The 13,799-nt window shown below is 46.1% G+C and overlaps 1 protein-coding gene across 4 annotated transcripts in view; it reads left to right on the forward strand.

Annotated features, from left to right (window-relative positions):
• Atf1 (activating transcription factor 1) overlaps positions 1-11,381 on the forward strand; it is a 42,715-nt gene extending 31,334 nt beyond the window's left edge. The window contains exons 5-8 of one of the 4 annotated variants that reach the window (XR_010052984.1): positions 3,479-3,658; positions 3,736-3,895; positions 7,605-7,792; positions 9,989-10,090. Coding sequence is in view for 3 of the 4 variants with exons in the window: in NM_001100895.1 (NP_001094365.1) it covers positions 3,479-3,658; positions 3,736-3,895; positions 9,989-10,133 (485 nt within the window). In the remaining variant the exon portion in view is untranslated. Of the gene's footprint in view, positions 1-2,391; positions 2,443-3,478; positions 3,659-3,735; positions 3,896-7,604; positions 7,793-9,988 lie in introns of those variants that run through there. The other 3 variants (XM_063263673.1, NM_001100895.1, XM_039079335.2) reach the window with 3 other exon arrangements.
• The last annotated feature ends 2,418 nt before the right edge of the window (positions 11,382-13,799 follow it).

Below are 13,799 nucleotides of genomic sequence, written 5' to 3' on the forward strand. Positions count from 1 at the left end.
AGACAGCCCTGGCTGACTTGCTCTGTAGACCAGGCTGGTGCTGATCTTAGGAACTCAAGAGATCTCCTTGCCTCTGCCTTCCAAGTGCAGGGATTAAAGGCACACATCTGCCATCACCACCTAGATCAGTTTCTACATTTTTCAAACAACTAAAATTGAACAAATTTTAGTAGCAGGCATAGATAGCATTTACAAGCTTTTATATTAGACTTAGAGTTAATGTTTAAATGCTTTTCCATCGCATAGATTTCCCTATATTTCCATTGTTAACTGTTGCTGCCCTTACAATTCTGTTGGTGGTCGTGAGGAAGGAGCTTCAGCTCGTAGTTACCTACTCAGCTTAGGGAGTGCTGCCCGGTGAACTTTCCTGTCTTCCTCGATGTTTTTCTAAAATACTCACAGTAAGGGTCACTCTGGGGCTTTGGGTAGTGTAGTGTATAATGCACCACAGTCTGCTTGGCCATTGATGCATAGCTTGGTGGTAAGCACTGAGTTCAGTCCACAAGGCTGAGGTTCAGTTCCTAGCACCTTGGTGAGAAAAAGGTAAGAAAACACGAGTAAGTCTGATTGGCACCTTCCACGAAATGGCTGCCTCACCTGACCACCTTTCAGCCGTCTAACCACTGAGCCATACAGCTTCCTGAATTGCCACCGTGGGTCCATCCTGACAGCTAGCTGGTGCCTTCTTTCATCTGCTGTTGCTAAGGTTACTGATAAAGTGTCAACTAAGTGGGCATGGGAACCACACCTGTAACCCCAGAACTGCGGGTCAGAAGCAGGAAGTTCAGCAGTTCAGGATCAGTGTCGGTTATGAAGCAGGTCTTGTCTCAAACCAAACCTGAACTTAAAGAAACTAAAGTGTCTCGTGGACTCTTGCTCCAGTCCCCGCTGTGGCTTTCTGTTACACTGAAGTAATATCCAAGGCCCAAGTTACTGTCCCGGCTGCCGTGCTGTCCGGCCACACGGGCCTTTTCACTTCCAGCCTACAGTTTTCATTCTTTAGGGTTTTAGAAGTCGTACCCCTTGGTCTGGTTTTTCCTCATCCAGACAGTCACATGGCTAACATCCTTGTCCTCCTTTTAACTGGGAAACTCTTTGCCTTTCTGTGTGCATGTGTGTGTGTACATGAGTATGTGTGTGCACACATAGATGTGCCAGAAGGAGGAGTCGGGTGCACTCCTCAATCTCACCTCTTCCTTCCTCTGCTCCGGGCTCTGTCCCTAGACCTGACGCAGGCCGCCAGCCCAGCAATCCTGTCTCCACAGCATCTCACAGTTAGAGCTGCAGGTGTCCATGGGACGCCTGACTTAGTGCATGAGCACTAGGCTCTGGAACGCTGCTGCTCCTCCACCCTCCACCCCCCAATTGTGCAGCAAACAGCCAGCGAGCCATTTCTCCAGCCGTGTAGCTGTCTAGAGTTCTCTGGACGATAAGAAACAGACACGGTGTTTTCAGAGGTGACAGGAGGTTGGTGCTGTCTCAGCTAAAGCTGACTGCGTCCTCATCCTTCACGGGCTTCACTGCCCTCCTAACACAGGCGTTAAGTAAGAGGAGAGAAGTACAGTACAGACTGGTGTTTAGGACAGCAGAGTCCGGGAGGACCCGTGGGATGGCAGTGTTTGCCCTGTCAGGATTGTAGCCACAAGCCTGGGAGGCTGCTTAGGACTTGACATGGTTCTGGTGAGCAGAAGAAACTTGGGCTCTTATAGTACCCGTGGTCAGCCAGAAGGGCAGGTTACAGAGAGGAAAGCACATTGTTGCTGTCTAATGCCCCCCCCCCCCCACATTGGGCCCAGCACTGTCAGTTCAGTACACAGTGCTGCTATGTTACTCTCAGTCCCAAGAGAAGCCTAGAAGGAAGTGCACCAGAGATGGGGCTTGAAGCTACAGAGAGTAGTCGCCTCCATCCTGCAGTAAGTACGTTAGGAATGAGACTTTCTGCTTAGATATTTTTGAGAGAAAATGATACTTGTATCACATATATAATTTCAAAAGAAACCTGCTAAAATATTGGCTGTTCTGAAGTCAGGTACTATGGGTCTTCTTCCCACACCCAGACTCCCAGAAATAAGACTCAGACTCAAAATATATTTACAAATACTTTGGCCATATAGCTAGGCTCTTCTGCCTATATCATAACAAATTATATAACACATTTGTTCTACCCTCCATTCTGCTCCGTGGCTCATTACCTGTGCTCAGGCACCAGACAGCTGCCTTCTCACATGGTCCCTGCTGGACCTCCCACCGGCTGGATCTCAGACTTCTTTCTGCTTACGGATGTCCCACTTTCTAGTCTACCCTTTCCTATAGGCCATAGTTTGGGTTGTTTTTTTTGTTGTTGTTGTTGTTGTTTTTCTGGTTTTTTGTTTATTTTTTTTTAATTGACAGATGATGCATCCATACAGTACACAAGATACTCTGTCTCTGCGGGGTACTAAGGTGTGTGAGTCTATACGTGGGGTAGGGTTGAGTAGTTGAGCTCCTGGAAAGTCATTTTCAGTAATAACCCCTCCAGTACATAGGCAGCTTTGTTTTGGCTTCTTGGTAGCCAAAGTATGAAAGGGGAAACACAGTGTTGATGTAAAAAGGCACAGACCTGAGGCATTGACTTCTGATGGAGATTTAATAGGGTGTCCATTTGATCCTGCCTCTCAGGTGTATCATTTAAGAGAGCACATGGGTGTAAGTGTCTTGACGTCTGGTACTGTGCTCCACAAGCAGTTTTCTGATGATTTAATTTTTATTAGGTGGTAAATGAATAATACATTGTTTAGCTTTTTGTTTGGTTTTGATTTTTTTCAAAAGGGTTTCTCTGTGTAGCCCTGGCTGTCCTGGATCACCTGCCTGTGCCTCCCAAGTCCTGAGATCGAGGGCTTGTGACACCACTGTGCCGCTCAAACCCCGCAATATTAAATTCTTCTTTATTTATTTATTTTTTTTTATTCCTGTGCTAGTATATGGTGGTCTTGAACTCATGATCCTACTCTCTGTGTCTCCTAAGTGCTGGGATTACAGGTGTATCACTATGCCCAGATTCAGATAAAAAGTAAAATGTTTATTGGCTATAGAGAGAGTCTCGGGCTACATGAGATATTGTATGAAATAATTTGTAAAAAAAACCTTAGTCATTAGATACAAGTCATTATTATTAGTCATTATTGCCCAAGAATTCTGTGGCAACATCAGCAATTAACATAAAGTGCCCCTGGACTCCGGATTATGCTTCATTCTATAGTACGCAGCTTTAGACTAAATCCTGGGTAGGTAGCTTGTCTGAACTGTAATGTTGTGTAAAGACATTGCTATTTTATTCCAGTTTTTTGTTTGTTTTTTTTCTAGTTTACCCAGAGTGGTCAGTGATTTAATCTGCACTCAAACCTATTTTTTAATGTTTGTTTTATGTCCTTCTTTGAATTAGTGTATTGTGTAGCCGTCTGACTGCTTTCTCTTTCTCTCTCTCTCTCTCTGGTTAAAGTTGCCATTGCCCCAAACGGAGCCTTACAGTTGGCCAGTCCAGGCCCAGATGGAGTACAGGCCCTGCAGACATTGACCATGACAAATTCAAGCAGTGCTCAGCAAGGGGCGATCCTCCAGTACGCGCAGACCTCTGACGGACAGCAGATACTCGTCCCGAGCAACCAGGTGGTGGTGCAGAGTAAGTGCTGCTCTACAAGTGGGCCCGGGCCTTCCTGAGGCCTTCGTGAGTAACTCACTTCACTTTTGGCTCTGCAGCTGCATCAGGAGATATGCAGACCTACCAGATCCGTACCACACCATCTGCCACGTCACTTCCACAGACCATGGTGATGACTTCTCCTGTTACCCTTACATCTCAGACAACAAAGACAGATGACCCCCAACTCAAAAGAGAAATACGGCTGATGAAAAACAGGTAAGGTTTCTGCGCATCTTAAAAAAGTCACGCGTCAATCACCTCATTAGATAACAGGAAGGAGGCTTGCGTCAGCTTCGGTTCACTGTGTGGTAGGTTATGTCCAGTGGATGCAGGAGTGTTGTTGGTCCCAGTGGGTCAGTGACGTCATTGTTCAGTCTCCGCATGAAATGGCTTATGTAGAGTTATTCAGTCTTACCATATCCTTTGAAACGAGAGCACTGCCGAGTGGCTGGAGAGATGAGATGGTTCCGTGATTAAATAGAGCGCTGGCTGGCTTTGCAGAGGACCCAGATTCAATCCCAGCACCACATGGCAGCTGACAGCCGCCTGTGACTGCATTTGTAGGGGATCTTACAGCAAATGTGTCCTCCCTGGACAGTGCGTGCATGTGGCATACATTCATGAAGGCATATATACATATATAAGGGCTCTGTATACATAAAAATAAATGGATTACTTTTAAAATTGAAATAGCATTGCTAGCAAAGCTTTTCAGACAGCACCATCTTTTTGTTGGGGTCACAGTGAAATGGCAGTGACACAGGTGTGCCCTAGAGATTCTACTGTGTGCTTCCAGAACCGGGGCACAGCAAGCCAGGCAAAGGGCGGGCCCAGCACATACAAGCCGTGCTGAGTCGCTGACATGTGCTATGATGGACAAAGCTGACAGCCCCAGCCGTCACTTGAGCCTAAGCTGTAGCAGCTCCCCTGGGTGTTAATGGCTGCCCTCCACCACACTGCTGTTTGCTGACCTTTGCCTCATGGAGGACACTGTATCCTCTGCAGTTGCTCTGCACACCCTGCGCTGGTCGGTAGCACTTTCCCTGGGACAGTAAGTCCACAGTCAGTTCACACCATCGTCACCAGTGGAGTCCTGCTCAAGAAACTGTTTTGTTTACTTTGGCAAATGAAATGACTTGTCTGCTGGATTTTTAAATTTACCAAAAGATAGCATTGGGAGCTGGAGAGACAGCTCAGTGAGGAGCACAGGCCTGGGGGTTTGGGGTTTATTTTGGTATTTTGAATCATGGTCTCACTATGTCGCTCTAGCCGTCCTAGAACTCATAAAGGTCTGCTGCCTGTCTCTGTTTCCCCAGACTGAGAGATCAGTGTGTGCCACCAACCCAGCCGCATACTGTGTTGGTGTAGAGGACCCAGCTTTAGTGCCCAGCATCCATATTGGGTGGATATAACCCTGTTCCAGAGGAAACGTCCTCCTCGGGCCTCTGAGAGTGCCTGCACAGGAGAGCATTTTGGAGCTTGGTGTTGATCTCTCTTTAGCTGTGGAAGTCCGGGCCATGTCTTAACTGAGTGATGTTTTATCTACACTGCAGTCTGTAGCCTCCTCTCAGTCATCTCCTCACCAGCATCTGTAGGTGACTTGCTGTAGCATTTCACACAGTTTGTGTGTGTGGAGGGGGCGGCACGTGGGTGCTGGTGCTCCTGTCGTCAGACGCTGGAGGTAGAGGTGGCTGTGGATGCCTCACATAGTGCTGGGAGCTGAATTCTTTTAGAAAAGTATGCAAATGCGTGCCTGTGCACCATGTGTGCCTAGTGCCCGACAAGACCAGAAGAGGGTGTCAGGTCCCCTGGAACCAAAACTTTTTTTTTTTTTCTTTTTTTCGGAGCTGGGGACCGAACCCAGGGCCTTGCACTCGCTAGGCAAGCGCTCTACCACTGAGCTAAATCCCCAACCCCAGAACCGAAACTTAAGAGATGGTTGTGGGCCACCATGTAGATACTGGAAATTGAACCTGAACTCTGCAAGAGTTTGTTTTGGGTTTATTTTGCGGGTTTTTCATTTATTTTGCCTACTTGTATGTTTGTTCACTACATACCTGTCTGGAGGCCACAGAGATCAGAAGAGGGCATTGGATCCCTGTGGACTGGAGTTAACATCTATGCTGCCGTGGGTGCTGGAAATCAAACTGAGGCCCCAGGAAGAGCAAGTGTGGTCACCTGCTGAGCAGCTCTAGCCCCACTTGCCTCTTCGTCTTCATCTTGGTTTTCTGCTATGTTGTTGGATGGGGTACCAGACCCTAACTGGGGTGAGAGCGGGTGGTTGTGAGCTGAGCAGAATGTGCTCTTTCTTACCTTGCCACCACGGCCCCTGCCCTTCTGTTAGACTTTATGCATAGAAATGGCTTCTTCCTGCATGAGCTACCCTTCCAATTGAAGAGTGTTGGAGTCTTACTCTAGAGTCGACCCTGGATTAAAGGAACCTTGTGGCTGTTGTGATCTGGTCAGATCACAGAAACTTCCGTGACTGCTTCATCTTCTGACTTGTGCAGTGACGTAGCTGCCCTCCTCTCGTTTGGTTCAGATCACTGGCTGACGGGAGGGTCTTGCTCTGGCTTGTCGTAGCTGTCAGCAAGCCTTCCTCACTAAGTCGAATCATTTCTAGCTCCACTGAAGTGAAGGGAACCTCCTTTCCCCCTTCTCTTAAGCACATAGAGGCTGTTCTAGGGTTTTAAGAGGCCTGGTTCCCTATACATCTTAATGACCAAAAGAAGAGAGTCAGACAGGAAGAGTAACAACTCAAGGTCACACAGGCCAGCGTGACTCATCAGGTACCGATTGGACCTTGGCTGGAGCCTGGCTTCAGTTCTTGGAACCATGTAGAGTGGAAGGAGAAGGCCCAGCCCTTAACCTCCGTGTGTGTGCTGTAACAGATTGTGTCTTCCCACACACAAGGTTAAAATTTAAAGAAAATGTTTTGTTTCGACAATCCTCATAGAACATTTACTGTCTCCTTAAACACATCCTGTTGTCTGGGTGGCCCAGGAACTCCATAGCTGGCCTGGAGCTGGCTGTGTCACCAAGGACTTCTCAGACTCTGATCTCGCTTCCACTTCCTGAGTACTAGATACCAGGTCGGCCCAGGGCTTCGTATGCTAGACAAGCACTTCACCAATTGAGCCGCATCCTCTTCCCATGATCACATTTAAGCCTTGCTACAGTCTCTAATGCATACACATCAGGCATGGAAACTTGTTGGTTCTTTGAGAATGTACTGTACTCGAGAAAAAGAGAGAGGAGGTACCAGGAAACCAGGAAACGACAACAAAAGGTCAGGTATAAAGATTACAGTGTGACTGAGGTTTTAGCTACACACAAAGAAAACTAGACTAAAGGTAATGTTTTTAAAGCAATAGAGATTAGTATAAGCGAGTCATGTGGATACATGTTAAAAGCACACGCAGTATTTACTTCCGTCCCTAGGAAGGAGTTTGGTAAACAGTCAGAGAGCAACTGAAGTACATTGTGCAAATAGAAGGAAATTGATATAATCTTGTATCTAGAAACCCCAAGAAACTTACAAAATTAAGTGCTTGTCCCACATGGACAAAGCCCTTGGTTTGCTCCCCTGTGCCACATAAAAACAGGAGGTGGAGGTGAGAAGTTGAAGGGGATTTGAAGCCAGCCTGGGTTACAGAGACACTGTCTCCAAAGAGAGAGAGCAACAGAGAGGAAGTTACTAGAAGAGACTTTCTCACGAGATGCCCTCAGCTACGAATGTGTTAAAGGTGATGAAATATATAAGGTGTCCTTTAAAGTGAATGGTGAGTCTATAGGAAGGAAGCGGAAACTGATGAGGTTAGGAATGAACGAACTGCAACCTTTAGATCCGCCTGCCTCTGCCTCCTGAGGCCTGGGAGTAAGAGGTGTGCCGTCCTGTCCAGCTGAACTTCTTATCTTGACCTAGGTTTCTATGCTGAAGAAAAAAGGAGCAGTCTTGTCTTGGAGCTGCCTATACTGGGAACTGCATCAGGTTGATCTCATGGGGCCACTACACTCAAAAGGATGCTCAAAATCAGTCCTCTTACTGGGCGGTGTCTTGCACAGTTCCCAGACCCCTGGGTGAAAGCACTTGACATAGCTCTGACAGTTTCTGTGAGTTGGCCCTCTGAAGTTTCTTAAGGAAATGTAGTTCTAGAGAGGTCATAGACTTGCCCTGAGTTACCCAGCTTTGCTTAACAGGAAGAGCAAGGCTTCACAATCCAAAGCACAGATACAGATACAGATACAGCTATTTCTGTCAGTATGTAGTTACCTGCCTTGTGTCCTGAACGCCAGCCCTGGTGTCACACCCCAAGCTTCGGAGGTATAAGCATGAATTGCTCTCTGAGGCAGCCTGGGTTACACAGTGAGACTGACTGATCCCACTCAGAAAAACAGGAAAAGAAGGAAAGCTTCAGACCAGTGTGCCGGTGCACGCACGCCTCCGATGTTTAAAGCCAGGGTGGTTGGCAGAGTGAGTTGCAGTCCAGCTGGACTCTGTCAAAAACATGTTTTATATATAAGATGAAGTTTAAAACTTTAAAAATACATAATTTCATAACCTTAAGGTGTCCTAAAGATTTCCTAAACAAGATAACATTCAGTGAAATTAGTACTTTAGAGTTTTGTTTTGTTTTTTGGTACATTTTGAGGCAATCTCACTGTAGTTCTGGCTGTCCTGGAATTCACTTTGTAGAAAATTTGAAAGTTAATGTATAAGCTATAGAAACATCAGATGTCAAATTAGTGGATTGCTAAAATATAAAACTCAGTAAGCGATGGCTATGTATAATGAACAGAGGGGTCTTAAATTATAAAGATGGCATCCTTGAGCACGAGCCAGGGCCCAGGTAGGCGGCTACAAAGCAGTCCCGAGGCTGCATCCCTGCACCGCGTGCATTCGAGGAAGACAAAGCTGCATCTCCTGGGTGTTCCCAGCAGTGAGGCTTCCTAAGCAGAGTCAGAGCTGTCACTGTGGGTGACAGGGTAGCAGTCTCCCCGCATGTTAGACCCCCACACACTACCCCAGTACAGCCTGCTGTTACAGACAGAATCTGTTGACCACGAGGAGTGCTTGCAATTCACATAAAGAGAACTATAGTAGATATAGAGGCAGATGCAGTGTCTGTCTAGATTTACTTCTATAAATGGAGAATTAGACGGAAGGAAGGAAACATGAAGGTGGTCAGTAAACAAGAAATTAGCCAGATTTTGTGCATGCATCTGGAAAATCTAACCTGAGCCATTGGACAAAGTTACTAAGGATGGGGACAGTGAAGCTCCCTCCCGTGCTTTCCTAGAATCCTGAGATGCTGTGGGCCTGTTGGTTTTAAGTGAGTATGTCCAGTGGCCCTGCAGAAAATACTTATAAAAAAGGCAGGTATGGACTGAAGAGGTGGCTCAGTGGTTAAGACCACTGACCACCCTTTCAAAGGACCAAGTTTGATTCCTAGTATACAGTGGTGGCTGGCAATCGTCTGTACCTCCAGTTCCAGGGAAGAAACACCATCTCTAGGCCTCCATGGGCACTGCCGGTGCTGGCACACAGCAGGAAAAGAAAAGAAAAAGCTTGTGGGGAACTAACCAGCCACCTTGCACTTGGAAGGCTGTGGCAGGGAGACAACATGCTCGTGAGCAGCCTGGACTACAGGATGAGGGTTGGTTCTAGGACAGGACAAAGGCTGTGCTGAACGAGCTGCGTCTGTGTCTGTAGTCGCCACGCTCAAGATGCTGAGGCAAAGCAAGAACTTGTCTAGACAAAGCACTAATTGGAAGCTAACTGGATGAGCACAGCAGTGGCTGCCTGTGCCTGGCAGAGAGCTGGCCAGGGGAGGAGGGGCCTTACCCAGTGTGTCCAGAGCTGACAGAACTCGCACAGAGAGTCCTGCCAAGGCTGAGGTAAGGGAGTCTAGGCCAACCTTGTCTAAAGGAAATGTCTTTGTAAATCATGTGTGGGTATGTGCAAGTATCCACGAAAGCCAGAAATGTCTTACCCCTAAATCGTAGTTACACCTAACATGGGTACTGCAAGAGCAGCAAGTGCTCTTAACCACTGAGCCCTTTCTCTTCTCCAACCTCTTCGGTGATACCTTAATTTTTTAAATAGGAATTAGAGGTAGTTAGCATGTGTTTATAGTCCCAGCATTAAGAAAGAGGATGAGGCAGGAGGATTGCAGATTTGAGGCTATACAATAAGATGATGTCCACTAAACAGAGTCAGGAATGGGGGGGGGGGGGACGACATCCCTCGTTGTCCGTCCACTTGAAGGATGTGGCATTTTCCTGACGTGCTCTGTCGCTTGTTTGTAGAGAAGCTGCCCGGGAGTGCCGGCGGAAGAAGAAGGAGTATGTGAAGTGCCTGGAGAACCGAGTTGCTGTTCTGGAAAACCAAAATAAAACCCTAATAGAGGAGCTAAAGACTCTGAAGGACCTTTATTCTCATAAAAGTGTTTGATTCTTTAAAGAGAAAGTATTTTCGTGGACTTTTAAGCTTAAAAATTAGGTGTATTTCTTTTTAGTGGAATTGTATTAATTCAAAGGTCAAAGAAGCCACTCTGTTGGGTTGTCACAGCCAATGAGATGGAGGGTGAATGGAGACGGCCTTCAGGAAGCTGCTGGCTCAGCTGGAAGCTCCCAAAGGAGAGATGCTCAAGGAAACGGACTTTCAGCAGTTTAAATGGAAATAAAATAATAGTCAGCAACGAAAATGGCAGGTGACATTAGTGAAGCAGTCAATGCCTGCTAAGTCTTTATCTCTGTTCCCTAAAACTTGCCTTTCTGTGTGTGTTGTGTGCGTGCGTGTGTGTGCGTATTTCTGCCAATAAATTTAAATTACAAATGTAAAAGAATGCATAAACCGTTGCTAAGTGTGTAAATTATGTGTCTGACTGTGTCGTACTGTCAGGCTGTGTTGAGTGAGTTTTTCAGTTAGTTTTGTTGGACTAGATGGTTCGTGAAGATCTGAACGATGTGGACATACATCCTTCTATGGTGATGGTGGCTTGTGACTTTTTATCAGAATAGAAAGAGAACTGTCTGCAAGTTTGACAGTTTAATAGTTTGGTTTTTTGCTTCCTCTGATAAGGGCGATTTTTCTTAAGAACATAATAAATTGGTCTTTTTTTATTTTATTTTTTTGATTCTCTAATCCTGTATGCAGGTGAAGATCATTATTCTTTTGTGCTTTAACAGAATGAAGTGTTTACAAACGCCCTTAAAATGTTTAAATAACCTGAAGATGTACACCAAAGCTCTCCTGAGGGATTTTATAATCATCTTACCGTAGTCTGTCAGGTTCTGAGAGAGTTACTGAGGCCATCTCACATCGAGACTGCTGTGTGTAGCCTACGGTACCTTTATAAAAGAAGTGACTGCCGATATATTTTTATAGTGAATCTTTATAAATTCTAATGTTGAGTTTTAAATGATTATTTTAAATGTTTATATAGTTTGTTTAGTAAAAGAAAATTTGTATCTCAAAGTATCATTTTTATATTATGAGAAGAGTAAAGTTTTCAATTGGCTGATAATTGAATTGTATGTTTTATATAAAGTTTTATCTGAAGTTCCAGCTGTGGTCAGTACAGCAGCATTTAACCTCTGTATTCTAATCTGTGTTCACTTGGAAACTGCAAAACTATTGTGTGCCTACACAGTATGTTTCATATTGTCTATGAAATTAAAGAACATTTGATAAGACTAAGTTTTCCACATGCAAATATAATGTTTGACATAGGAATGCCAGCCCACAGCGGCCACTGTGTACGATGCTCACTGAGAAAGTGTTAGCCATAAAGTGCAGCCGATTCTAGTGGGGGTCTGGGTGTGCTTTACAGTGGGGGGTGCACTCGTGCTCTGATTCAGGAAGAACCAGCTACCGTGTGCTCGGGAAAGTTGCTGTTCTGGGGGACTTGGGACATCGTAACAGTGGTCAGTCACCTGGTTGGTTTGCCATTGATCTCCCAAGGAGAGTTCATTAGTGGGACCACAAAGGCTATTCCTTATTTTAACTGGCTGTCCATCAGCCTAATGTAGACTAGGATAGCCCGTGTAGCCACATGTAAGGCTTCTCAGATCTGTTCCATTTTGTTTTTAGTGCTGAAGGTTGAACTTCAGACCTTGCATATACCTCTACGATGAGGTAGCACGTGCCAGACCAGCACCCTGCAGTAAAACAGCCTCCTGGGCCATTAAAGGATTTCGTGATGACTTTAAGCAACAAGTGAAGAATAGGCATTTCTTAGCTTGTGGAATGGGAGAGATGTATCCTGACTTAGAATGAGCAGTGAGTTGGGATGTCGTACACATTCCCAGGAAAAGATGCTTTGGGTGCCACAAAGTTAGCACCAACGAGTGAGGCCTGAGGAGCCAGGAGTCGGTCAGCAAGTCTTTGTGTCTGAATGCATAGCAGGTCTAAGCCAGTCGTATGTTACAAAGTAAGATGTCTTGTCTCACTCTAAAGCCAAAGAATCCACGGGCTTTTGGAGGTTAGCACTGCCCAAGTCTTAGGGCCTATTCTGTAGGAGAGATCTAGGACATTTAACTTCGCTGTCTATGAGCGCCCTCCTTTTTTCATTCTTGGAGGTTGTGTAACTGTGGTAACTGACCTTTTGTTAGTATAGTTGTTACAGTCATAGACATTACAAATGCCAGTTCATGATTGGGGTCCTTTTTCTCCAGATTATTGGCAGCATATATGGTCATTTGCTGTCTTCAGGTTGTACATTAGACAATGTGTCATCACTACAGTCAAGTGACTTTACATGCATACACTGAGGGCAGGTGTGTACCGCTTCCCTAGTGTTTGCTGTGCACCAAGAAGGGGAGGGGTACAGCAGCCTCCGCTCCTGTGGAACACCTCGTGTGTTTGCTTGCTAAGGTTACATGAGCATCAATGACTGGCACTGAAACTTTAAACCCACTGTGGCGCCAGGTGCGGTGAACATCTGGCATCTCAGTTGAGACCCAGGGGCTGAGGCAGGAGGACCAAGAGTTTAGGACCAGGCCGGGTGTGGTGACACTTTTATTTTTATCTCATGAGCATTAGTTTTGCCTGTGCGTGCGTCTGAGGATGTCAGAATCCCCTAGGGCTGGAGTTAAAGACAGTTGTGAGCTGCCATGTGGTTGCTGGAAGTTGAACCTCGACCTCTGGAAGAGCAGCCAAGTGCTCTTAACAGCTGAGCCATCTCTCCAGCCAGATGACTCCCTCACACCTTTAATCCCAGCACCCAGGAGGCAGATGTGAGTATGAGGCCAGCCTACAGAGCACATTCTAGGACAGCCAGGGCAACACAGAAAAACCCTATCTGAAGAAAAGTTTGAGCCTGTTGAGACCATGTGTCTCGGACAGACAGACAGACAGACAGACATGAATTTAACCACTCAGTAAAACATTAACCCCATGAGCTCCATCTGCAGAGGTGAAGGAAGGAAGCTGACTCCCACGGTTGTCCTCTGACCAGCTGGACCACGAGGCACACCTGCATTCACACACACCTTACACACACATGCACACCTTACACACTCGAACACATGCACACCTCACACATGCACACCTTACACACGCACACTAACAACCCAGCGGCCCCACTGCCACCCAGCTGGACCACGCAGCACACCTGCATCCACACACACCTGCATTCACACACACCTTACACACACACACACACTAACAACCCGGCGGCCCCACTGCCACCCGGCACACACCTTCACTAAACTCCAGTAAGACACCTTTTGCAGCTCCGTCCTGAGGATTCCTCATATTTGGTAAAGATCTGAGTACAAATTCATGTAGCACAGGAAAAGCTGATGCCTGCCAGAAGCTACACAGTAAATAACAAAAGCGATGTTAAATTCCAGGTTGAGTCAACCCTAAAATTTGCGTTCTTGGTCATTCCGAATGTGTCTTCCTTCTCACCAATGGTTTGGAGCTAGAAAGATTTTGGGGGGAAGAAAGCAAAAAAAGGTCCTAATCCTTGTCTTAAAATAGTTTAAAGCCTAGTCTGAAGATTTTAAAAGGTTCTGTTTAAGTGTGTCCACTAGGTGGCAACCCTCCTTTAACATCACACTGTACAAACTCAAAGCACTAGTCTAGACAGTAATGCAGCTCAGCCCGTAAAGG

This window comes from Rattus norvegicus, chromosome 7 (assembly GCF_036323735.1).
Source record: "Rattus norvegicus strain BN/NHsdMcwi chromosome 7, GRCr8, whole genome shotgun sequence".
Classification (NCBI taxonomy): domain Eukaryota; kingdom Metazoa; phylum Chordata; class Mammalia; order Rodentia; family Muridae; genus Rattus; species Rattus norvegicus.